We start from the raw sequence: 24,161 nt of genomic DNA, 5'->3' as shown, positions 1-24,161 counted from the left end.
CCAAATCAATCCATCCCTGCTTAAACTTTTTATATTACATTGAAGAAAGCCAAATAGGTATTGTTGAATCAAATGGAACAAAGAAGTAAGAAGCTAATTGCGAAATGTTGGTTCTTAAGGTCTCATCGTCTCTCGCTTGATGAATGTCGATGGCCTCATCTTTTTAGGGGAGTGGTCGATTTGTAATGCCAATAATTTGATAAGTTTGTTGCGAGGTTTTTTTTCTCTCTTTTGGTCTTAAAATTAATGTACATGAGAGTAAATTGTTGGGTATTGGAGTTTCAGATGGTGAGGTTACAGAAATGGTGCATATGTTGGGTTATGGTGTTTCAACTTAGCCTTTTGACAACTAGGTGTTCTTGTGGGTTGTAATATGTCGCGTATTGCTAACTGGGAAGGTGTTGTTAGTAAAGTCAGTAAGAAGCTCTTAATAGGAAAGCTAATTGAATCTTTATTGGTGGTAGACTGACTCTTATTAAAATTGTTCTCCGGAATATTCATATATATTATGCCGCTGTATAGAATGTCGAGTTCTATGAAAAAGTGATGTAGTCTATGAGGAATGATTTCTTCATTGGTGGAGATGCGGGTGATAGAAAAATGTCTTGGTGGCTTGGAGGAAATGTATGGCTTCTAGAGAGCTTGGTGGTTTCGGCATTGGTAGTATATTTGCTTTGAATAGATCACTTATATTTAAATGGATTTGTAGGTTTTGGTTGCAACCTATTTATTTATGGGTTAGTGTTATTCCTAATATTTATGGGATTGATGGCCGTATTAGTGAAATAGTGGTTCCCAAGTCTTCGTCGAGTCCTTGTGTAACATCCCCCTCTGGCACGTATATCACAATATTGTCCGCTTTGGGCCACTCGGCACGAGGACTTCCCAGGGGGTCACCCATCCTGGTACTACTCCCGCCCGAGCAGGCTTAACTGCAGAGTTCTTATGGGATCTGCTGCCCTCACGGCTTAAAAACGCGTTGTGATAAGGAAGATATCCACACCCCTTATAAGGAATGCTTAGTTCTCCTTCCCAGCCGATGTGGGATCAGATCTAACCCACTTTCACCCCCCATTATAGGGTTCGACGTCCCCGTCGAACACATCGACCACTTTGGGCCACTCGGCACGAGGACTTCCCAGGGGGTCACCCATCCTGGTACTAATCTCGCCCGAGCACGCTTAACTGCAGAGTTCTTATGGGATCTGCTGCCCTCACGACTTTAAAACACGTTGTGATAGGGAAGGTATCCACACCCCTTATAAGGAATGCTTAGTTCTCCTTCCCAGCCGATGTGGGATCAGATCTAACCCACTTTCACCCCCCCCCCCTTATAGGGTTCGACGTCCCCGTCGAACACATCGACCCGTGCCCTGGCTCTGATACCATTTATAACATCCCCCTCTGGCACGTATATCACAATATTGTCCGCTTTGGGCCACTCGGCACGAGGACTTCCCAGGGGGTCACCCATCCTGGTACTACTCTCGCCCGAGCAGGCTTAACTGCAGAGTTCTTATGGGATCTGCTGTCCTCACGGCTTAAAAACGCGTTGTGATAAGGAAAGTATCCACACCCCTTATAAGGAATGCTTAGTTCTCCTTCCCAGCCGATGTGGGATCAGATCTAACCCACTTTCACCCCCCATTATAGGGTTCGACGTCCCCGTCGAACACATCGACCACTTTGGGCCACTCGGCACGAGGACTTCCCAGGGGGTCACCCATCCTGGTACTAATCTCGCCCGAGCACGCTTAACTGCAGAGTTCTTATGGGATCTGCTGCCCTTACGGCTTTAAAACACGTTGTGATAGGGAAGGTATCCACACCCCTTATAAGGAATGCTTAGTTCTCCTTCCCAGCCGATGTGGGATCAGATCTAACCCACTTTCACCCCCCCATTATAGGGTTCGACGTCCCCGTCGAACACATCGACCCGTGCCCTGGCTCTGATACCATTTATAACATCCCCCTCTGGCACGTATCACAATATTGTCCGCTTTGGGCCACTCGGCACGAGGACTTCCCAAGGGGTCACCAATCCTGGTAATACTCCTGCCCGAGCACGCTTAACTGCAGAGTTCTTTTGGGATCTGCTGCCCTCACGGCTTTAAAACGCGTTGTGATAAGGAAGGTATCCACACCCCTTATAAGGAATGCTTAGTTCTCCTTCCCAGCCGATGTGGGATCAGATCTAACCCACTTTCACCCCCCATTATAGGGTTCGACGTCCCCGTCGAACACATCGACCCGTGCCCTAGCTCTGATACCATTTTTAACATCCCCCTCTGGCACGTATCACAATATTGTCCGTTTTGGGCCACTCGGCACGAGGACTTCCCAGGGGGTCACCCATCATGGTACTACTCTCGCCCGAGCACGCTTAACTGCAGAGTTCTTATGGGATCTGCTGCCTTCACGGCTTTAAAACACGTTGTGATAAGGAAGGTATCCACACCCCTTATAAGGAATGCTTAGTTCTCCTTCCCAGCCGATGTGGGATCAGATCTAACCCACTTTAAAATGCGTTGTGATAGGGAAGGTATCCACACCCCTTATAAGGAATGCTTAGTTCTCCTTCCCAGCCGATGTGGGATCAGATCTAACCCACTTTCACCCCCCCCCCCCCCCCCCCCCCATTATAGGGTCGACGTCCCCATCGAACACATCGACCCGTGCCCTGGCTCTGATACCATTTGTAACATCCCCCTCTGGCACGTATCACAATATTGTCCGCTTTGGGCCACTCGGCACGAGGACTTCCCAGGGGGTCACCCATCCTGGTACTACTCTCGCCCGAGCACGCTTAACTGTAGAGTTCTTATGGGATCGGCTGCCCTCACGACTTTAAAACGCGTTGTGATAAGGAAGGTATCCATATCACAACGCGTTTTAAAGCCGTGAGGGCAGCAGATCCCATAAGAACTCTACAGTTAAGCGTGCTCGGGCGGGAGTAGTACTAGGATGGGTGACCCCCTGGGAAGTCCTCGTGCCGAGTGACCCAAAGCGGACAATATTGTGATACGTGCCAGAGGGGGATGTTACAAATGCTTAGTTCTCCTTCTCAGAGCCCTATATCTTTCTCTAGCCGTGCTTCCTTGTGAGTTTGAAGTGTTTTTGTGGTATTCTTGAAGTTTTGAGGGAAAAGAAGAGGGAATCAAGAAGAGGAGAAGGAGCCCAAGCATCTCTGTGTCATTCCAACGTTTCCCCTAAGGTATAACTCGTTTTCCCTCTGTTTCTAAGCTTATTGTCCCTTATAGCTCCATTAAAGTCCTTTTGGAGCCATTTCCAAGATTGTGTATCCTTGAGGGTGCGATCATACCAGCACTAATGCACCGGATCCCATTAGAACTCTGCAGTTAAGCGTGCTTGGGCGGGAGTAATACCAGGATGGGTGGCCCCCTAGGAAGTCCTCGTGCCGAGTGGCCCAAAGCGGACAATATTGTGATACGTGCCAGAGGGGGATGTTACACCTTGGAATGCGATTCTGTTGGATTAAGTGTCTAAGCCAATAACTAAATTTGTATATACTTGAATTATTAACAAAGTTCTTTTGGGTTGCCCTCAAACCTAGTAATTGAATATGATGACTTTTGGAGTGAGATGTTGATTTATTGATTTATTATATGAATAACAAATAGCAATAAATGATTTATTAATATATTATGAGAATAATATATTAATTAGAAATAATATTATTTAATTAATAGTTAATTGGAAATTAATTTTGAGATTATTTGGATTAATTAAAAGTGCAAAGACTAAAGTTGTAATTATTCAAAAGCTGAACAAGAAAAGTTCCAGAACCTTCCGTGGGTCATAGATGGTTTTTAGGGATTATTTAAGGATTTTAGATTAATCCTTAAAGATAATTAAAGAGTTGGATAATTATCAAATTTGAAATAATTATATTATATTCAAATTAGGGTTTTCTAGGCTCCTTGTATCAGCTATAAATAAGGTCTTTTGACATCTCATTTTCGACCATCACTTCTACCAAGAGAAAAGCCGAAAATCATATCCACTCTCCTTTCTCCTCAAGTTTCCTTAGTTGCTAGGGTTTAGGTGTGAACCATTAGATGCGTGAGATTTCTGGTGCTTGCTTCCAAGAGCTTTTGAAGAAGGATTTCATTGGTTATTTACAAGAATAATCAAAAAGTATGTAAACCCTAACCCTCTTATGAATTTCGATTCAAGTAGGGTTTCTATAGGGTTCTTTGATGTTCATAAATTATAGCATTCACTAGTAAAAACATAGATCCAATTAGGTTGTATGTGAACTTAAGAGTTAAATTATTTTCCGTCACTTGAATTTTTGTAACCTATAAAACCTATCAGTGGTATCAAAGTCCAATGTTTAAACTGAATATGCATAATAGTTGAATAGATCAAATTAGTTATTCATCATTTCGTTTGTATTTATTTCAAAAATATTATTTTAAATAATGTTTACTGTTTATACATTGATATTTAACTTTTGTTTTAATCAACATGTATAGTACACATGTCTCACACCTAGTTACTTAGAATGTGAAAATCAAGCAACATTGAAGTTTATTTAGTGAAATATTGATAGAATCTAAAGCAGACACTAAAACAAACACAATTTCATAAGTAGGTTCCAGATTTATACAAACCCTTGGCTGGTAGACGAAGAAAAACAGGAAGATTTTCCTTAAATGAATTTGAGCCATAACCTTTAAATGATCCTACAAAGTTATTATCCATTGTTAAAAATAAGCTTTTGAAAAATGTTTTTAATGGAGATAGATATTTAAAGATATTCTTGACAAAAATAATAAGCTATAAAATATAGTTAATATTCTAGATTTTCTTAAGATTGGTATATGACAAGTATTGCAATCAATTTGATTTTAAACTTTATTTGACAAAATCGCTAGCCTTGCTAAAAACTTTATTTATTAAGGGGCGTTTGGCACGGAGCTTTTGGAAACGTTAAGGAGCTTCTAGCTTTTAACTTTTGACAAAACGCTCTAGTTTAAACAAAAAGTTTCTTTTGGCAGTACGAGCGTTTAGCTTTTAGTTTTAACAAACGCTCTATATCTAAAAACTACTTCATGTAGCATATAACAAAACGCTATTGAGATTTTTGAAATCAATTTCCATAATTACCCTTAAAAATATATTTGTATATTTATTTATTTTTAATCAGTTGTCATTTTATGTAATTTTATATATTTCAAAAGCTTCTACTTACACGCTACCCGCCACCAGCTACGCGCTTCCAGCTAACAACTACTTTTGCCAAACACGCCCTAAATGAAAGTGAAATGTCTTGTCAAATTGAAACTAACTTCTTTGTTTTTAATGAATTTTAGACATTTAAATGAGATTTATTTGACATTTTTATTTATTATTAATTGCATTTTAAACACTTTTATTCATATTCTAAAATGAAGTAAGTATATTGGTTAACCTAAAGCATATTGTTTAATTAGTAAATATTTTACCACTAGTTGTGAAACCTATGTATTATATGAGTTAATTAAAAAAAAGTTAAATATAAAGGTCAAAATATTTGAGAACTTTGAATTTATAAGAAAATAAGAAAAATCATGAATTATTATAATGCAAATGTTTTTTATCTTTTAAATTTAAACAAATAATTTAAATAAATAAACAAAAAAACTAATGAACTTTAATTTTGGGAATTTTAAAATTAAAAGGTAAGTTGATTAAAAAAATTGATATCGATTTATTACTACATTTATTGCAGTCATTACATTAAAACATTATGCGGACTTTAATAAAATAGAAAAAAAAAACTCATAAAATGACATATACAAAAAAATTAATTCAAAATTACCACAAAATGACATTTGACAAATTGAATGAGAATGCGACAAGTATCAAAATTATTTTCATTTATTAGGGTGGATAACCCAAATACTTAAAATAATTCAAAATAGAAAAAACATCATAAATGGTCTCTGTGGTTTCCCCAAATTTGAAGTTTAGTCCCCGTGGTTTAAAAACATCATAGATGGTCTCTGTGCTTTCAAAACCTTTGACAATTGGTCCTTATTGTTAACTCTGTTAAGTTTTGTCCGTTAACTGAAGGGCGTTTTCGTCATTTCACTACCACAGGAACATTTATGATATTTTCTCTTATTTAAAAAAATGAAATAATATATAAAAGTCTCTCTCTTCATGGAAGACTTTCTCCTAACACCTCCATGTTATGATTTAAGGATTTTAACGATTGCTTGAAGAAATTTAAATGCCAAATTGATGGCTTAAACAGAAATTTGTGAATCCAAATTGCTGAAATCATCGAGCATAACTAAGAACTATAAGTTATAGCATGGAAAGCTCATTCAGACAAAATATCAAACACTTGGTGGGCAATAAGTTTAAATTATGAAATTTTTTCTATTGCCAAACCATATTAAGATCAAACATGTTTCCCTTTGTTAATTATAACATTATACAACCATTTTCGTCACAAAGATGGATTTTTTTTTATTGAATATGAGTTTTGGGTGCCTTTGTTTTCTATAACGGAAAAGGATTGCTCGATAGTGTGGGATTACGTCTTTATTCCTCAAAGAGAGTGGGGTGATGGTGATAGAATTTAAGAATCCTTACAGGGGTTTTAAGAAAATCGATGGTAGAGATGGTGGAGACTCATAATTTGAAGTATTAGGGTTGTTTGGAAAAGTTGTTGCGATGGTATCTGAGAACGAATGGGAAGAACAATCATCAGTTCATTGTTGGAGCTTTTGTTGATTTGTTTGTTGGAAATTCTTGGAATTATGTTTCATGTTCTGATCATTCTATTGTTTCTTTCACTTCATCTTCTTCCACATTTTCTTCTCCCGTCTCATCTAGGTCTTATGTGACCAAGGTTTTTTTTTTGGATCTAGACAAAGTTGAGTTGTTCTACATGCCATTCTTTTCATCATTGATCTTGGTGGCGAACCCTAATTGTGATGCGGCAGAGTTTAGGCAGAGATGTACAATGAAGAGGAGACACAACATAGTTTTATTGAATGGTTTGGACAAATAGTTGTATTGGAAAGGGAATACTAGGTGGGATCATGTATTTATCTATCAGGATCCAAATGCGTTGTACAAAGTTATTGATCAAAACAAAGAAGAAGGACATCAGATTTAGCTTTGTTCATATAGGTGAGGAAGAAGAAGAAGATGGAGGAGTGGGTTTCTTTTTCTGAGAGAGAAAGTGAGAGAGAGAGAGAGAGAGAGAGAGAGAGAGAGGACCCCTTTGTATATTATTTTACTAGTTGTGAGACCCATATGTTATACGGGTTGGATAAAATAAAAAATTAATAAAGAAGGTTTAAACAAAAATTTATTTAAATTTGAAATTTTAGATTTAAAATTTAAATTTTAAAATTTGAATTTAAAAGGAAACGTATTAAATACTATGAGTTGTAATACTGTAATTTTTTTGGTTATTTTCAATTAAAGCAATTATTAATTGATGTGTAAATATGATGTGTTAATTAAGAAAAGATAAAGAAAATGAGAACATGACAAATGGAAAAAACATTTATTAAAAAATACCAAAAAATGACATGTATTCAAGTTAATTAGAGAGTGACATGTGAGAAAATTATTTTCATTTATTAAGAAGAATTTTTTATAAAATAAGAAAAAACATTATAAATGGTCCTTGTGGTTGTGAAATGATGAAAATGTTATTCAATTAACAGACAAAACTTAACGGAGTTAGCAATAAGGACCAATCGTCAAAAGTTTTGAAAGCACAAAGACTATCTATGATGTTTTTAAACCATGATGATTAAACTTCAGATTTAAGGAAACCAAATGGACTATTTATGATGTTTTTTCTTCAAAATATGTGAGCTTTTAGATGAAAATCAAACCAGTTAATTGTAACTAAAATTCAAAATATAAATAATATAGAAAAAAACCTTATAAGAATGTTATTATACGTAAAAATAAAGTATGCATATTATAATGTCATAGATTTACGTATTTATATTACAAAACTTACAATATCATATTTACAGAATTATCCAATTGTATTTGTATCAACGTCATCAAGAAAAAAATTTAAAAAAAAAATCACTTCTTTAATTGAGTGAAATTTTCGAATTATAATGTCAATGACGTTTTAAAATATAATTATCCCTAAAAGGAAAAATAAACAAAACATGGTGTAATGGCTCGAAATTATATTGACTAGTTGATGTTAAGTTCGTGTCTTTCGACGTATCACCTTTTTACGTGACAAAAAGCAAACACGCATCTTTGGGTTGGGGTTGTGGCTGACTTTTATTTGACGTGATTTGAAGTTAACGGCTCTAGAAGCAACCATGCCAGGTCAAACGCAACACGTGGACACAAGCGTTTGACGTCCGTTAGAAGGTTAACGGAATTTGGAGGTAACAAAACGGAAACGGCTCTTCCTTACTGTTATGGGCACTGTCGACGTCCACCGTTTCTCTATATATACCCCGAAGCGTTTCTCTTCTCCATTCATCAAACAAACCAGGTCTCCCATAAGAGACAGACACATTAACGAGTTTTCATTCTCGAAATTTCTCCTTCGAATCAGTCTCTTCTTGTTTGCAGAAATGGCTAGTGCTAAGCTTATCTCATCTTTCATCGCCAGGTAATCTTGTGTTACATCCATTTAACTGATTCTTTTCTCTCTGTTTGAGATTTGATATGGAGATTAAGTATCTGATTATGTTTTTGATGATCTTAACAGACGTGGATTTGCAACGTTAACACAGGGGAGCGTTTCCGGAAGCGTGAGGGGAAGTGGAGCTGCAGTGATGCAGAAAGGGGCAGATGACTCAAAAAAATCGACTACTCCATGGGTTCCAGATCCAGTTACAGGTTACTACAAGCCAGAGGGACAAACAAACCAGGTTGATGCCGCTGAGCTCCGTGAACAGCTGTTGAAGCACAAAACTCGTGGACAGTAAGTAAAGCAAACTCATTGAAAAACTAATGCATGGGACTAAAATTAAGACGCAGATGAATTTAAGAAGAGGAAGATGAAATACATCATCGATCACAACACATGATGTTGTGTTTGCTGTTCACTAACAATCAAAGATTCGCTCGTAATATCGATCGTTCTCTGTTTCTTGTTCCATATCATTAATGTTAATAATTAAAATCCTTGTTTTTAATAATATTAAAGTTTTAGTTTAATAGGTGTTATGATGCTTATTTCGTGACTTTCTTTTCTTTTCCAGGTTTTCGGCTTTAAAGAAAAAGTATATGCATGAAATTTATTTAACAAAGATATCAAAGAATAGTTTTGTCGACAAATTAAAAAAAAGAATAATCTTTTAAATTGATCCATTCCACCCATTATAGGCTTATAGCTTCAAGTTCAATTATATAACTCAACTAAAAAGAATCCCACCAGAACAAATTTATTCCTTCAATTCTTTCGTAATCAGTAATTTAATGGTATCACGTAAAGCCTATTATGCCACCTTCCTTCATAAGTGGTTGAAATTGCCTATATGTTATATTTCTTTTAATTAATATTACTTGTAAATTGCTATAAATGTATTTAATTGTAACTTGTGCATGAATACAATAGTTAATATGTATTAAATAAAGTAAACTATATAAAATAGATTACATATAGAAAAGTCAACTGTATAAAATAGATAACATCTATGGTATAGGGCACGATCAATGTTATAAAAATAACATATTATACCATTTGTTTCTATTTTTCTTCCTACATATTTAAGATCTATATATTTAAGATGATGACATGTGTACAAATTTAACATCTCAATCAAATTTAAATTAGAAAAATTAAATATCCTTTTACTTTTTGTTCCTACATATCTTCCTACCCAATGAAATGGTGACATGTATAACATTTAATGCACATTTAATGAGATTTAATGATATTTTAGGATACCAATATGACACATGTCATCAATTAAATGGGTATGAAGATTTATAGGATTAAAAGGTAGGAGAATATTTAATTTCTCTTTAAATTAAATTGAATGACACTTGTCATTATTTAAAATAGGTAGGAAGATAATAAGAATAAAAAGTAGGAAGATATTTAATTTCTCATCATTATATTATACCTTACCATTTTTATTTAATTTTAAATATATATATAAATAATATATGAACATCATCCTTTATTTGTACGAAATTAATAACCATGAATATATATATATATATATATATATATATATATATATATATATATATATATATATATATATATATATATATAATAAATTTGATTTAATAATAATTAAAAAAGAATGAAAAAGAAAAAAAGGAAAAAAAAGGTGCATGACTCACAACAAACATACTACACTTTGTTGCGAGTGTGGTATGTTTGTATACAACTTGAAGACCAACACACCACTGTCAAATATAAGATGGTGGTCGTACTGATACACACCACTGTCAAATATTAAAGTGGTTTTTTGAATTGCTACTTATGAAATGGAAGTGGAAGTGAAGTGACACTAATTTCAAACGAGACAAGGTGTATTCTAACCTTAATATTTAACTATTATGGATTCTAATATTAATTGTTATATGTGTTATAATCTACTAACTTATAATCCATTAATTATGTGTATGATCAAGCAGTTAAAGAAAGAGTATTACAATGTTAGCATATACAATATTTTAGATATATTTATGCCAACTTCAAGAAAATTAAAGGTCATAGGTGTCCAATATAGGAAGCTTTTGGATTGACGCAAATACCTCAACTAAACAAAAAATTAACAAAATAATTTGAATGACACACAAACTTATTATCATTTGATGGTAAGAGACCTAAAAACATGGTCACTATCTTTTTTAAAGAGGATAGGTGTTGTGATGTCAATGAGAATGGTATTTGGGAATCATACATTGTAGCAATTTCAAATGCTATGAAGAAACCCATAACAATGTTGGAAGCAAATAAGATGTTTGTGATCGATATGCTATTTTATCAATAGAAAAATGGACATAATTAAGACTTGATTATGTGTCCCTTATTTACAGGGAATGTTTAAAAACTAAAGCAATAATAACAATATATAAATTTGAATTTGTATGTAATTTATTCGGAAATACATACTTGCCTTTAAATTTTAATTCTTCACATGTATTATGGAGTAACTTTAAGTGGGCTGCAACAATATGAAGTCAGACTACGACTGCCAATTATGGTGTTGACTTGAGCACAAGAAGTTGTACATATAGATCGAGATAGCTAATTGGCATACGTTGTATACATGTCATTGCCACAATATATTATCTGAATTAGAATGTAGAAGAATAAGTTGTAGTCTAATTCACTACACACATGTTTGAAAGTTGATATTAAATCCCCTTAATGGATGTGATATGTAACCACCAATTGAATTGAATGCACTCCTATTACTACAGGAGAATTATAAAACGCAACATGCATAAACATATATGACAAAACCTGAGGTTGAGATACCTTATATAGTTAGCTGAGGTGTTTAATGAAATTGAGGAACTTGATGCACTTGAGGATTCTAAAAATGAAGAAAATATAGTAGATGGACACCTCCTCCATAATAGATCTCCTCTTTTCCATCCACATTTGTCTTTTCTTTCCTTCTCCTCCTCATATCTATAATTTCAGTCGTCGACATCCATCTCAACCCTAATCCTTACCCTTGAGATATGAAGAGTATAACACACATAAACGATGAAGGACGTAATTTTCTCACCCGTCCTATTACTTGGAAACATCTTCTTTGTTCTTAATTTATATCATTGTAAATTGAGAACCTTTTGTGTTTCATATCACAAATTTGAGGATTATATTCATTTATGTATCCACTGGAAAATAGCTCAAGAAGGAGTTAATGGCGTTTGATAAGATTGTTTTGAGTTGCTTGAGAATATCTTTGATTTGGGGTGTAGTGGTTGATTAAAATTTGTAGATTTTGGTTTGGTTGTTAGAAATGGTGGTGGTGGTTTATTAGTTTTGGTCCCCAGAAGTTTATTAAAAGAAGATAAAACTACAAAAACGGTCCCTATGGTACACATTTTTCCGAGGTTTAGTCCAAACCTCGACTTTTTTTTTTTTGGCTCTGTGGTCCTTTTGTGCTAGTTTATTTGTGTTTTGGTCCCTGAGTAAACTGAAAAGACCATTATGCGCTTATGGTATATTTTTTATGCTTTTTCTTATTAATTTAAATGAAAAAGAAAATAATTAATTAATTTGGGCCCACATCTCTCTCTCTCTCTCTCTCTCTCTCTCTCTCTCTCTCTCTCTTACTGTTTCCTATGCAAACCCACCGCCGAAAAAAACCTTGTTCATAATCCATTTCAATATCAGAGATCCGAATTCTTTCTTGCCAACAATCAATTCCTTTGATTTCTCCATTCTCAAACAATTGATTCTCACTTTTTTCCTGCAACTTGGATTAACCCACAAACTTATAGATCTTCACCCACTTTCACTATAAACACAAACACACACACACACACACAAGATCAATATATACATCCGACAACAATTCACCAGAAGAGTGCAGGTTCGATGATAATGGGTTGATGTCCAGTGATTTCCGACGAATGTTGAGAAGACCCAGTTTAGTGGCTATCAAAATCGATGTTGCAAAGAAACATTAGTTATGAAAGAGGAGATGATAAACAATAATCGATTCGTGAATGTTATACCCATGATTCACCTTATTTAAATGGAAATCAATCCATAAACATTGTCTACATACATGTTATACACAAACACCCATTCGAATGGTAATATACATAAATAAGAGAAAGAAGAATCATAAGAGAAGGAAAAAGAGAGAAAGGGTGAGCCGATAAAGGGGAAAAAAATCAAGAGGGGCTGTTGTAGAGAGAGATAAACTTACAGTTGTTGTGCGCCTTTCTTCTTATTCATACAAATTCTTGAATTGCATATTGAAAACCATGATGGTGGTGTTAGTGGTGGTTTATATGGCAGGGGTGTTCTTCATCACAACTAAAGAATGCTCCCTAAATTCGTAATAGGTGTAGGTATTAGGGTCGAAGTGCAAAACGACGGTGGTCGGAGTACACATTAATCTGATAAACTTTTAGACCGCTAGTGCCATTGATTCACAGTTAGGTGGGTGATTGTTGTTTAGCAAGGAAAGAAAATACAGTGGAATGGGGTCTAATAATGGTGAAGGAAGGGTAGATCTCTACTTCACAATTTGTTTTACACAAATTGGATTGTCTGCTCCAGTCAAAATAAACTCGCCGACACCGGAAACGTCTTCGACCAGTGGAAAAAGTCAACACACGCAACTATTTTGACATTTCAAAGAGAAGTTGGAAGCTTAAAGAGTGGGAAAATTGTGCTTTGGAAACCGTAGTCTTTTCATTTTTCTAAGAGACAAAAAACGCAAAGAAACTAGCTCAAAAGGACCACGAAGCCAAAAAAATCGAGGTTTGGACTAAATCTCAGAAAAAATGCATACCACATGGACCATTTTTGCAGTTTTGTCTTAAAAGAATAAATTATAGTTTTGGTCCCTAAAGTTTATTAGTGTAACATCCAGTAAAATTCATAAAAATTTAAAACTTTTTCAAGCACTCAAAAAACCATACTTATTACAAAATGTTTTCAAAATAGTTTCATATTAGAGTATCCCAGAAATCAGAATCATAAAATGTGAGGAGGTGCACGATCAAACATTCGCCTTCCCACGATCATCCGAAGTACCTGAAACAAAATCCAAAACTATAAGCCTGAAGCTTAGTGAGTTCCCCCAAAATACAAACAAATAAAACACATATAATAACAACATACTATAGGCCCAATCAACCATTGGGTTGGAATGCCCCAGGTCCTCAACCATCGGGTTAGAATACCAACATACTATGGGTTCAATCATCCTCGGGGTGGTATACCCTCGGCCCATAGCTTGTAACATCCATAAAATTTCCAATAAATTTAAACTTTTCAAAAACAATCCAAATCCATTAATTATTACAAAAAGGTTTTCAATTAGTTTCTTATCAGAGTATCCCAGAAACATCAACATAAAAGTGAGGAGCGGTACGATCACACCTTCGCCTTGGCACGATCTCCTGAGGTACCTGAAACAATACACTGAAACTATAAGCCCGAAAGCTTTGTGAGTTACCCACAAAATACCCATACACATACAACCATCAGGTTGGAATACCCCTGACCCTCAACCATCGGGTTGGAATGCTCCTGGCCCTCAACCATCGGGTTGGAATGCCAACATACTACGAGTCTAATCATCCTACCGGATGGAATACTCCCGGCCCACAACCATCGGGTTGGCATGCCCACGTCCCTATACCTACAATAACTACTATGGGTCCAATCATCCTTCTGGATGGAATACCCCAGGCTCTCAACCATCGGGTTGGAATGCCAACATACTATGAGTCCAATCATCCTACAGGGATGGAATACTCCTGGCCCAAAACCGTCGGGTTGGAATGCCCACACTCCTACAACTATTCTAACTACTATGGGTCCAATCATCCATCAGGATAGAATACCCCAGGCCCTCAACCATCGGGTTGGAATGCACACCTACTATGAGTCCAATCATCCTACCGGGATGGAATACTCCTAGCCCACAACCATCAGGTTGGATTTCCCACATACTATCAATCAGATATGTGCACTAATATCAGATAATCATATAACAGTCTAAATCGACATACTAGGGTCCTATCATCCTCAGGATGGAATACCCCACAACTAGCAAACAATCATGTGCACATATAATAGGTAATCTCCTACCATCATACAAACAATCAGACCTAACTATAGGTCACGAAGGATAACCGCTTCCACTCTACCAAAATACTGATCAAACCAATCATACCAGCATAACAACCATCATATCTACTAGAATCCAAAGCTATCAGATCACAGTGTAACTATCTCAAATACAAATCAAAGGGCCGACCATGATGCCTTAGACCCTTGAGTATAGTGAGGATAACTCACCTTGCAACTACTGAACCGAACCACGAAAGCACTGGCCCAGACTCCAACACCTATAGCCATCAGTGATCCATTGACATATATATCCAAATTACCATAATACCCTTGAAGGTCAAATGGGTCAAAGTCAAAGTCCTGGCCCAAAGTCAACTTCCTGATTGACCCTACTCGCCGAGTCAGCCCATTGACTCGTCGAGCTCTTAAACTCAGAAAACTCTCATATCACGACTCGACTCGCCGAGCCACCCCATGACTCGTCGAGTCCACCAATCTCTGAGTCCTATCCTGTCCAACTCACCGAGTCACCACTCAACTTACTGATCTGAGTCTTAATCAGAAGAGGTTGGGGGTTCTGCACTATGACTCGCCGAGTCCAAGAACAGACTCGCCGAGTCCACGATAATCATCATATGACTCGTCAAGTCCATGCCCATCATCATATGAATTGTCGAGTCAACCCATGAGACTCGCCGAGTCTCTTCAGTCCTTCATCCATACAGTCACTTTCTGAGCCATGCAGAGGGTCCATACTGTAGATCCATCCTCCTAGGGCATGACTCTCACGTAAAGCTGCCAACTTTACATCAGTACAAGGTGCTATTGGCCCAAAATAAGCTATGGCTAAGGTTTAAGGCAAGAATGCTTCACAACCAAACCAAGCGCTGATGCTTTATGATTTCTTGGACCAAGGCAAGTCTAGATCTGAAGTTGCAACCTCAGATCTAGAACCATGACCCGAAATGGATCTTAAACATACTAAAATGGTCCCAAATCCATCCATAAGCTGATCTAGAAAGGAAAGGATCAAGGTAACAACTTGTTACCTCAAAAACTGTGCCCAAACTGAAATAGATTATGGATCTATACGACTCCCTTGATGCTATACATTTGATCCCTCCATTACTAGAATCTCCTTCCAAAGCTTCCAAGCTCACTCCAAAGGCTCCCACACGATTTTAGGGTTTTTTGACTTTCAAGGGGTAACAAGGAGGCTAAGGTGAGGACTTAAGGTCCTTTAAATAAGGTGAAAACCCTAAGATTAGGGTTTTCTCTTCCCAACACCAACTCGTCGAGTCCAGACGCCGACTCGGCGGGTTGGTCACTTAACTCGCGACCAGGACCCGCTCCGACTCGACGAGTAATCACACCTACTCGTCGAGTAGCTTCCTCAATTTACACTTTAAGCCCCTGAACTCTTGCTTCTGAACTTGGGATGTTACACAACTATCAGGTTAGAATGCCCACATACTATGAGTCTAATCATCCTCGGGATGGAATACTCTCGACTCACAACCATCAGGTTGGAATGCCCCGGTTTGTTGGCTCTCGTAGAAAGCAAAAAAGCCTCAACCACCAATCAATCATGTGCATATATATATCAGATAATCACATAACAATCTACAGACAGTCAAACCGATATATAGATTACTAAGCATAGCAACATTGTATCTACCAGGATACCGATCTAATTGATCATAACCACATATACACATCCGATCTACCAGGATACCGATCTAACAGATCTCACTAATAATAAGCAGGATAACAATCCAAAGGGTCGGCCTTGGTGCCTTCGACCCTTTAGTGCGGAAAACTCACTTCAAAAGTAGTGCTGTAGTGATAATATCCAACTCCCAATCACAGCTCCGAACTCAACCGCCTGTAACCACCATATGACTAATTCCATCAAAATTCCAAATTACCAAAATATCCTCAGAAGTCAAACTTGGTCAGCCCTTGGTCAAAGTCGAAGTCAACGGTCAAGGTCAACAGTCTATGTTGACCCAACTCGTCGAGTGCAGCTTACGGACTCATTGAGTTCCTTCAGAACTCAGAAACCATGAAAACTCGAGTCAACTCACCGAGTTGCCAAACAAATCGTCGAGTCCATGTAGTATATAGAAGATCGAAAAAACCTTAACCAACTCATCGAGTTCACTCAGAATCTAGAAAGCGAGAAAACCCTTATCCAACTCGTCGAGTTGGCTAAGCAACTCGTCGAGTTCCTTCAGCCCTTTTCTCATTCAGACGCTTTTAAGTGAAACCAAGGCTCCAGACTGTAGATCTAGCCCCCTATGGTGTAGTTACCACGTAAAATTACCAAATTTACGTGGATGCAATGCCTCAAGAGGCTAAAACACCCAAAACTAAGCTTAAGAAGAGGTTTAGGGCATGGAGAAGGGCCAAGACTAGATAAAGTCGACAACTTTATGTCCATGGGGCCTAGAGGAGTCCAAATTTGAGACCATGTCCTCATGGAAAGCTCAAACCCGAGAGTGACTCCATTTTGCATAAAAAATGACCATATACTTTCATAAGAGGAGATCTAAGAAATGGAAAGCCAAGGTAAAGAATTTTTACCTCTAAATGGTTGCTAACACAAAGAAGATGTCAAATCTACTGCTTCTCTTTTTGCTCCAACCTCTTCAAGCTCCAAGTTCCTTCACATCCACACCAAAATCACTCTCCAAGGCTCACACACACACACACACACACACACACTCAAGAAGGTATAAGGCTCGAACTAGGGTTTCTCTGGATTGTAAAGTGATAAGGGAGGCCGATAAGGGGACTTAAGGTCCTTTAAATATGGTGTAAACCCTAAAAAGTAGGGTTTTCATGCACAACCTCAACTCGTCGAGTTGGGGTCCTCCAACTTGTCGAGTAGGTTCCATAAACCACGCGGCCTAATCAGTTTCTACACGATGAATTGGGGCCTCCAACTCGTCGATTAGGTCTTAAATGATGTATAAGAATTCTTGAAATTCATACCTAAAAATTGGGATGTTACAATTAGTTTCATGTTTTTGTCCGATAAAATTAATTTTAGAGAAAAAAATATGTTTAAATTTCATGTGCATGCCATGTGAGCGTCATGTGTACGTAGCACTGTCGAAAATACCCGTTATCCGAATGACCTAACCGATTTTTTCGGGTATCAGGTAAATAAGGTATCGGGTTAAATTTTTCGGGTAACCCGATTGTTTTTTTTAGGTCGGGTATAGGGTACGTTTTTTGGGTTTCGGGTATACCTGAATTACCTGAATTATTTTAAAAGTTCCTTTTTTTTTTCTTTCGTAGAGTTTGTACTCCGTAGCATGTATTTGATCATACTTAAACTAACTGTCATTATTGTAAAACATGAATCTCTTTACTATGGAAGTATGACACCAACAATACGAAAAACATTTATTTATATGTCACCATGTTCTTTAAAACTTATTTGTTTTCTAGATTATAGTTTTTATTGCAACTAACAAACTCATTATCTTGACGAAATTTCAAAACTTGACAAAACTTATGGCTACAATTATCTTAAACATTTTAAACTTTTAAACTTTTAAACTAAGATCTTTAATTTTTTGTTTTTTAACACCTTATTATATTAGAATAAACTATTAAAAGATTACTTGATATCTCAAGTATTATTGACTAAAAAATCTTAATGTTCAAAGTTTGAGTAACTTCGTTTGTGCCTCGTTTGTTTATATAAACAACACTAATAGAGCATGACATATTTATTTCATTAAATTTCTTTTCTGGTGCCATTCCAAAAAAAATTATATATTTCGGGTAATACCTAAATTACCCAAACTCGACCCACTACCCGAATGACCTAAACCCGAATTACCTGAACTTAATTTGGGTCGGGTAACAGGTAATTTTTTTTAACATGAAAAACCCGAATTATCTGACCCGAATTACCCAAAACCCAAAAATATTACCCGAGTGTACAAATGTAGTTAGAATTAGCTTGCGTCGGTCACGTAGGGCAGTTGTATGCAGAACATGCTATTGCTTGTATCAATTGTTAAATTGTGATAAAAATGAAAGTTTAAGGGCTTAATTACCATACTTAGAAATTTATTGGCAAAATAGTGACAATTTTAATAATTCGATGGTTAATAAAATCGAGAACTCCGAATGATAATTATTTGTGTGAAATAATATATACTTTTTTTGGTTTTCTAATTTTAGCTAATTGAAGATGGTTAATGCAACTTTTAATGCATTCATAGTATTATTTATCCATCCGGTGTCAATAAGGTTGGCTGAGGTGGTCATCGGTGGTTTAAGAATGAAGAGGATGCCATGTTACTATTTATCTATTCCACAACCAATCCATTAGATTGTGGAAATGATATTCAGGTCCGGTGATGAGGAGGGGTGAGATGGGCATGTGAACAGGGCCCAACTTTTTTCGGGGCCCATGTTCTTTTAATACTATGAAGGAATCGGATGCAAGAATCAAAATTGAATCTGTCCATCACACGAAGTCTGTCCAATACATGAAGGTAGGAGACCAACGATCATTCAAGCGAGGGTAGATTAAACGATTAGGGTTTAACTCCGAACACTATCTGCTCCATACTCATTGAGTTTGGTATTCTATTACACCACAATAAAAAGGTATGTCTTCTCTGGTCAAAAACTTTCTTTAGTTATCTAAGGACACAAATTTTCATGGTTTCTTTTCATTTATATGTTGGTCGATGAGGTTAGGCAAGAAAAATAAGTTAATTTTGGTGAAAATTTGCAGAATTTTTGTGTAAGATATTAAGATAACATAGTTATAGAGAAGATTCCAAAATCAATCAATGTATATGTGGTTTTAAAGCTCTATAACGAAGAAAAAAAAAGACTGAAGAATAATTGCCATGCACGAAATATTAGTTTCTAATTACTTGCAATGATCTAGCATATATTGGTAGAAATTAGAAAGTATTATTATATATGAAGTACAAAAATGTTGTATTTGGAAAAATTATGTGATTTAAGGCATAGGTGATAATGAAAAGCAAAGAGAATGAAGGGTTCTTATAGTTTATCCTTATAGGCAACATGCTTACATGTGATTGATTAATTGAGTTGTTATGAAAAAAGTCTTAATTTTATGTAATTTGATTGTCTGCAACATTCACAAATTAACAATTCGATAACAACATTGTATTAAATCTTCAACAACAACAATTTTAACAAATCAATAGTAGGTCAAAATTATAACTCATGCATCCTTTTTTTAGAGAAGAAAATCCATAATAACTTTTATAAAACAATATTAATCTACTAGCTAAAGAGACATGAAAGAAAAAATGTTCATTTATGTTGTTGGAAATTATAATCATTTATGTTTATTCTTATAAAGTTTTTTATCGTATTAAAAAAACTTTAGTATATATAATTTAATTCGTTATATGTTAAGACCTAAGGGTCTTTTTTCCCCGCTCGTCCTGTATCCTCAGGCCAGCCCTGATGATATTCACTAGTGGTTAGGGTGTGAACAGGCAAAAAAAAGGAGAGAAAAAGAAAAAAAATGTGAGGGGAAGAAAATTAAGCCAATCATATCATCGTTCTTCATCAATCTTTATAAAGACGCCCAACCAAACCACCGGGATTGGAGGTGGTGTTCACGCGTCCTTAGCTCTTCCAGCTCAACCATTCACGTGTGGAAAACTATCTATTCCGAATAACCTAATGAAATTTAGAAGTTTTACATCTTATTCTCAATTCTCACATACCACAATCATAAACGAAACATATGGAGGACATGAATCTAAAAGAATCAATAAGAAAAAAAATCATTTTGTCGACATATAACAACCATGTATTATTTTGCATTTTATGTGTCGGAGGTTCTTGATTAAATAATAAAGCAATAATATGTTCATCAAGACATACGCCAAAACAGATATTTTTTTATATGTATAATTTATTTATTTCTTTAATTATTTAGATGCCCAGTACTTTTCCTATTTAATTTCAAAATATGAAAACACAAACAACTCATAAAATAACATAACTCATAAAATAACATACATAAATTATAAAACTAAGTTCTAAAATTAAAAATAGACAAAATACATGGTATATTAACCTAAAGTGATTCATTATACCCACCACTAATCATTATAATGGTAAGTGTTACATTATTACCACAATACTGCTATTAACCATGAATTAACCATGAGATATCTACCATTAAACACATAATTTCATATTATTTTTAATTAAATTTAATTCAAAAATACAATGAAAATACAATAAAAAAAATATTTTTAAACTAGTTTTTTATTCAATAAAAAACAAAAAACAGTACATTAATTTAAAAACAACTTAAAACAAAATAGAAAAGACCCCAAAAAATACAAACAAAAACAACTTAAACTAGTTTTTTAAACCTCATTTTTTAAGTAATCCATTTTTAAGAATCTTTAAATTTTAGCCAAACTTTGAGGTATATAAACAGCATGTGGTTTGTGTTTTTATATTGATGAATGACCTGGATTCCGTTTTTTATAACAAAATTATAAATTCCGACGAACTTGCGACATTTTACCTTTATATCGCGATACTTGGAACATATTTCGTCAATATTACGACTTTAACAACTCATTAAATTGTGGGAAATATTTCCAACTCTTCCCCAAAAATCTCTAGACACACCCCTACTTCAAAACTAACATTCATGTTACTGCTAATTTCTCTTCTTCCTCTTCCGACCGATTCTACATTTTGGGAACCATAATTTTTGAAAGATCAAGAAATACAACTGTGTGATTGTGAGAGAAGAATTATGTGAGATAGAAGAAGGTGTATTGCAAACTAGCCGTTAGAAGCATTAAATTGCAAATCAAATTCAATTGGCCGTTGTTTTCCGTTGTATGCACCACGAACGACCACGGACACAGAGGACCACGGAATAGCGCGGTGCGGTTCGATGCGGTTATTAACCAAAACCTCACCACTAACCACAAATGCGGTTAATCCATTTTCAAAACCGCTTGGTGCGGTTATTTTAGCGGTGCGATTAGGCGGTTATTTTTACGGTGCGGTTTTATTTTTTTTGTGTTGCAATTATTAACCGCATGGATTTGATGCAGTTATTTTGTGTGATTTTTAACCACAGTTTAGAGTTCAAACGGTTTTAAAAATTCAAACATATTATTTGTAATATAAAAAAAACATAATGTATAAGACAATTAACTTAAATCATAAAAAACTAATATCTTAAAAATGAAAAATCAATAGTAATAAATATCTTAAAATTGTTTAATTTCACCATTTTTCAAAATTAAACATAACAAAAAACCAACACTCTTGTCTTCTAGTATTTTATACATATTTCATCCATCAAACTTGTCTTATTTTTAATATTTAATATATAAATAATTAATAAAAAATTGTATATAATATATGAGGTGCGGTGCGGTTTTTGAAAACTAATAACCTTAACGCACCGCAAATTTGTGGTTTTTGAAAAACAAAAAACCTCACCATCGGTTTTTATTGCGGTTGCAGTTTTTAGGGTTTTTGCGGTTAATTTTAGTGGCGGTTCGGTTTTTGCTCACCCCTACCACGGATCGTCAGGGTGCTGTGCACGACAGTGTTCTATAGCCACGGAGACCACGACCTTCCTCGTCATCGATATACGAGATGTATTTTTAATCCAAAATTTTAACATTTTACCCAACTCATTCAACTCGTTTGTTGGTCACCTTATCAAATACATGTAAATAAGTGTCGGGTTTGCTACTTTTTTTTTTCTTCGAATTCAGGTCTTCCATTTTTTACACACACGTAGACGTAATGCAAATGACGTTTACCAAACACAAGTGGTGGAATTGCTTATGGCCCCGCACACACATTTCAATGCAAGTTCGTAGAATCTTTCCGCCGCCACCAAATTCCTTCCCCCGCACCAAGTTGCTTCTCCGATTCCCCACAGCAGATATCAGCAACAAAAGGACCACACAATATAATAATAATAAATTAAATAATAATACATTTATATCTTGGATTGGTTGCAAGGAGTAAATTGTAATTATATATTTTTATTTACAGTAGCAATCTTTTGTGAAAATTTTATAGAACACTTGAAAACACAAGTCTAAAGGTTTTAATTACCACGTGTTTATACAGAATTTGTTTTTGATATTTTTGGTTTACTTGCATAAAAGAATGAAATCTTGTTGTAAAAAACTTTAGAGCATACGTTGACCAAAAACTTTGTAAACTCAAAATAATTAAAGAGTCGTCGCCCGTTTGGCGTTAAAAAAGAATACGCCTCTTCGCCCGCGTTATGGACGCCAGGTGTCAGGCACTACTTGACCCTTTCCAATTTCTTCGACTCTATATAATCACCCATGCCTTGTCTTCTCAATTCATCAATCACTTCTTCTTCTTCTTCTTCTTCTTCTTCTTCACAAAAACCATTCCTTCTCGAAGTTTCTCTACTCCGGCGATTCAAATCAGTCTAGTTTTCGCAGATCCGTAGTCAGTGGAATGGCGAACGCCAAGATTATCTCATCCTTGATCGTTGATCAACTCTCTGTTGTTGCCAGGTAATGAATCATCTCTGTTTGAGGAAGCTTTATTAATTTGTAGAAAACTTTTTTGAGATTAAGAAACTTTGGAGATCTAATCAGTATGTTTTGAATGATTTTAACAGACGTGGATTCGCGACAGCAACACAGGGGAGTGTATCTGGAAGCCTGAGAGGAAGTGGAGTTGGAATGATGAAGAAAGGAGGCGAGGAATCGAAGAAATCGACTCCATGGGTTCCAGATCCCGTTACAGGCTACTACAAGCCGGAAAGCCAAATAAACCAGGTTGACGCCGCTGAGCTCCGTGAACTACTGTCAAAACAGAAAAATCGTCAACACTAAATTAAAGCCATTGAAAATGGATTCGTAAGTTGCAAGATGAAGATGAGTGAAGCTGATTAATATCATTCATCCAAAAATCCATAGCGCCATTGTTTAGAAACTTATTGATTTTGTTCAGCAGCAATGAAGCATTTGTTTTTCATTTGGCCGGTCAATATTATTGTTACTAAGCTAGGAATCATTCCATTAATAAAAAAATATACGTTAAATACTAGTAAACATGGAAGTATCTTACTTTTTATTCCACTGAACTTGAAACATTTATCTATTTCGTATACTCTGTGCCTCTATAATCTCTGTGAGTGTTTGGTTTGGGAATCCGACGTCTATTAGGTGTTTTGTTGTGATATTGACGCAATTTACTTCTATCGCAATACTTCATTTTTACATGATGTATCATTCGTACAACTATTTTTATTGGTAACAAATTAATAGGGTTAATGAACTGTAACAAAAATTGATTTGTTATATTATTAATGAACTGTAATGTGTTAGAAACTGGGTAAGGTTTATACCGGAGA

The 24,161-nt window shown here is 35.6% G+C and overlaps 2 protein-coding genes and 3 pseudogenes across 2 annotated transcripts; 3 read left to right on the top strand and 2 right to left on the bottom strand.

Annotated features, from left to right (window-relative positions):
- Positions 1–864: 864 nt before the first annotated feature.
- LOC111921096 (5S ribosomal RNA) lies at positions 865–982 on the bottom strand (annotated as a pseudogene).
- A 455-nt stretch (positions 983–1,437) lies between these two features.
- On the bottom strand, positions 1,438–1,555 carry LOC128129416 (5S ribosomal RNA; annotated as a pseudogene).
- A 1,753-nt stretch (positions 1,556–3,308) lies between these two features.
- On the top strand, positions 3,309–3,427 carry LOC111921088 (5S ribosomal RNA; annotated as a pseudogene).
- A 5,039-nt stretch (positions 3,428–8,466) lies between these two features.
- On the top strand, positions 8,467–9,174 carry LOC111920933 (protein SENESCENCE-ASSOCIATED GENE 21, mitochondrial). Its single transcript, XM_023916501.3, has 2 exons — positions 8,467–8,623; positions 8,723–9,174. The coding sequence occupies exons 1-2, from the start codon at positions 8,586–8,588 to the stop codon at positions 8,940–8,942; spliced, it is 258 nt and encodes an 85-aa protein (XP_023772269.1). The 5' UTR covers positions 8,467–8,585; the 3' UTR covers positions 8,943–9,174.
- A 13,967-nt stretch (positions 9,175–23,141) lies between these two features.
- LOC111920953 (protein SENESCENCE-ASSOCIATED GENE 21, mitochondrial) lies at positions 23,142–23,859 on the top strand. The gene is made up of 2 exons (XM_023916520.3): positions 23,142–23,316; positions 23,424–23,859. Exons 1-2 carry the CDS (start codon positions 23,258–23,260, stop codon positions 23,638–23,640), a joined length of 276 nt encoding a protein of 91 aa, XP_023772288.1. The 5' UTR covers positions 23,142–23,257; the 3' UTR covers positions 23,641–23,859.
- The last annotated feature ends 302 nt before the right edge of the window (positions 23,860–24,161 follow it).

The sequence above is a fragment of the Lactuca sativa genome, chromosome 9, assembly GCF_002870075.4.
Source record: "Lactuca sativa cultivar Salinas chromosome 9, Lsat_Salinas_v11, whole genome shotgun sequence".
NCBI classification, from domain to species: domain Eukaryota; kingdom Viridiplantae; phylum Streptophyta; class Magnoliopsida; order Asterales; family Asteraceae; genus Lactuca; species Lactuca sativa.
Note: the sequence above shows the minus strand (reverse complement) of the source record. Positions and strands in the feature narration are given on the sequence as shown.

Bases quoted from the DNA above. Each gene is read 5' to 3' on its own strand.
- LOC111920933 (XM_023916501.3), top strand. From the start codon at position 8,586: ATGGCTAGTGCTAAGCTTATCTCATCTTTCATCGCCAG. The intron at 8,624-8,722 runs GTAATCTTGTGT...TGATCTTAACAG, and splicing joins ATCTCATCTTTCATCGCCAG to ACGTGGATTTGCAACGTTAA.
- LOC111920953 (XM_023916520.3), top strand. From the start codon at position 23,258: ATGGCGAACGCCAAGATTATCTCATCCTTGATCGTTGATCAACTCTCT. The intron at 23,317-23,423 runs GTAATGAATCAT...TGATTTTAACAG, and splicing joins CAACTCTCTGTTGTTGCCAG to ACGTGGATTCGCGACAGCAA.